This window comes from Tupaia chinensis, unplaced genomic scaffold (assembly GCF_000334495.1).
Source record: "Tupaia chinensis unplaced genomic scaffold, TupChi_1.0 Scaffold144092_1, whole genome shotgun sequence".
Taxonomy (NCBI): domain Eukaryota; kingdom Metazoa; phylum Chordata; class Mammalia; order Scandentia; family Tupaiidae; genus Tupaia; species Tupaia belangeri.
The window spans coordinates 17,183-19,759 of NW_006203946.1; the positions used below are offsets into that span (position 1 = coordinate 17,183).

Sequence of the window (2,577 nt, forward strand, 5' to 3'; positions counted from 1 at the left end):
CTCTATTTTCTCAAATGAGTTTAAAATATTTTTTCTGATTTAATTTACCCATTAACTACATCTAACACCATTTAAAAATACAAATTGATATACAGATTCTTATTTTGAATAAAGAAGCAGGAAGTTGCAGCTCCGTGTGCCCCCAGGGGAGATAGGGTGGGGACGTCCTGTTCTGCCCCTCCTGGAGCAGGAAAGCTGGACAAGGCAGAGGGCACATGGCAGTGGAGAGGGGCCCTGGTGTCGGGGACGGGCTGAGTCCCTGTGTCCTCACATTAGGCCGCAGGGACACAGACACACAGACATGGTCAGACGCCAGGTGCAGGAAGAGCAGTCGGGGACACTGACGTCACAGTGGTGGGTACAGAGACTGAGCAATCCCGTGTCCCTCTGTCCTCACAGGCCGCCGTCTCACACTAAGAAGGAGAGAATCATGAACAACTCACGTCAGTCACTGTAACAAGAACCTCTGATGAGGCCTTCATGTGTTCGACACGTCCCAACCCAGATCCCCACAGCCCAGTACTGTCCCTTCCCCACCCCCAGCCCTGCAAGTTCTCAACTTTAGGAGAGGCACATCAGAGCCCTGGTTACTGTTGCTGCCTGGGGGGACAAACACACCCTGGTCAGAGCCACAGGGGAGGAGCTAAAGGAGGAATATGGCGAGTGTCCCCAGGGTCTCCTGTCTGTGCTGTCCCAGGGGTCAGGTTGCCCTCCCCTCATACTCATGGGCAGTCTGAGCATAGTGCCCTTTCTTTCTACCTGTGAGGAGAAAACACCTGTGAGGGACAGGTCCATGGGGTCCTCAGAGCCAGTAACCCTGGGCCCCAGAGAAGTTTCCAGAACTGTGATTACAGACCCAGGGCAGGGTCAGGGAATGTGAGGATGGAGATGCAGGAGGGAGACCAACAGTCCACTTGGAGGACCGTCCTTGGCAGGGACTGTCCCTGTGATCTCTGACTGCTGGGAACCAGGTCCCTATCATCACCATCCCCAGGTGACAGGCATGTGACTGATTTTCACACCTTACAGAGGAGTGAGCAGCCTCAGCACAGAGGCCCTCAGCCTGGGTGAGCACGTGTGTGTGGTGGCACCTCCCAGTCACCAGGCAGGGCACCCCACCTGGGACAGAACAGCTCAGACCTCCCCTTCCTACCTGAGCTCCTCCTCCAGATCACAATGGCTCCCGTGACCAGAACTCCAAGGAGAACCAGGCCAGCAGTGATTCCCACAATGAAAACGGTGACTGAGGACGTGGCTCTGGGAAGGGAGGAGAGGGGAGGTGAGGGCCCTGACCCCCAGGCCTCAATACTGACCCTGCTGAGGTCTCAGGAAGGGTTCCTGCTTTCCCTGACAAAAGAGCTCTGAGCCCCCTCTTACCCCATCTCAGGGTGAGGGGCTCAGGCAGCCCCTCATGCTGCACGTGGCACGTGTATCTCTGCTCCTCTCCAGAAGGCACCACCACGGCCGCCCACTTCTGGAAGGTTCCGTCCCCTGCAGGCCTGGTCTCCACCAGCTCCATGTCCTGGGTCTGGTCCTCCCCATCCCGCTGCCAGGTCATGGAGATCTCCGCAGGGTAGAAGCCCAGGGCCCAGCACCTCAGGGTGGCCTCCTGGTCAGAGGTGGGGTGGTGGGTCACATGTGCCTTCGGGGGGTCTGCGAGGAAGAGTCAGGAGGAGATTCAGACATGTTGAGGCCCCTCCCACTGTCCAGGAAGCTGCCCTGTGTGACCATCTGGGCATGGATGGGACACCTGGGCTGGGGAGGTGGCCACTAAACTTGGGCTCAGTGTCTGGGAGGATCTACTCCTGGGAAGGCTCTGAATTTGGGGTGAAGAGTGAGGGGTAGGATCCAGGTCTCTGAAGCGGAAGACAGGGACTTCAGATCATGACATGGATGGAGGAGACTCAGAGTAACTGGACTCAGCTCTCACTGAGATGGGTGGAGCCAAGATCAAGGCCTGAGAACTGCAGCCAGAGTCAGAACTGTCCCCAGTGTGTTCCCAGAGACTGACCCTTCACTGTCTTGAGAGGAGGGGGCTCTGGGTGAGTCATTCTCTGGTGCAGGACTTGAAAAGTAGGAGTGAGAGTGATTCCTTATCTTGGCATCAATCCCGGTTTCTCTTTCTCTTTCTCTCTCTCTCTCTCTCTCATTTTCATGTTTTTGCTGTAGGGCATGCACTCACCAGGGTGAGAGAGAAAAAGAGACAGTGAGAGGGAAAATGAGAAATCACCCCCAGGAAGATTGCCACAGGGCATCCCTTCACTTCCATTCTCCTCCCTAGATTTTGGGCACACGCAGGTCCTGAGCTGATTTTCCAGTCACCTGTGTGAGTCTCACACAGCGGTCACCCTGTGGGCGTCAGCACTTTACCCAGGACACCAAACCCCACTCTCTTCCCCTCCGTGTGGGACAGCAGCCCCAGCAGAACAGGAGACTCAGGAACCCCCGCCACCCCTGGTACCTGCGCGCTGCAGCGTCTCCTTCCCGTTCTCCAGGTAGATGCCCAGCCACTGCACGCACGTGTCCTCCAGGTAGGCCCTGCGTTGTTCCGCCACATCAGCCGCCTCCCACTTGCGC

At 56.8% G+C, this 2,577-nt stretch overlaps 1 protein-coding gene across 1 annotated transcript; it reads right to left on the reverse strand.

Annotated features, from left to right (window-relative positions):
- Positions 1-685: 685 nt before the first annotated feature.
- On the reverse strand, positions 686-2,573 carry LOC102473125 (patr class I histocompatibility antigen, A-2 alpha chain-like; the record flags this gene model as incomplete). The annotated part of the gene is given in 5 exon segments (XM_014583150.1): positions 686-759; positions 1,154-1,237; positions 1,240-1,257; positions 1,378-1,653; positions 2,462-2,573. Coding segments are annotated over 5 exon segments (549 nt in total), but the record flags the coding sequence as incomplete, so codon positions are not given.
- Positions 2,574-2,577: the final 4 nt, after the last annotated feature.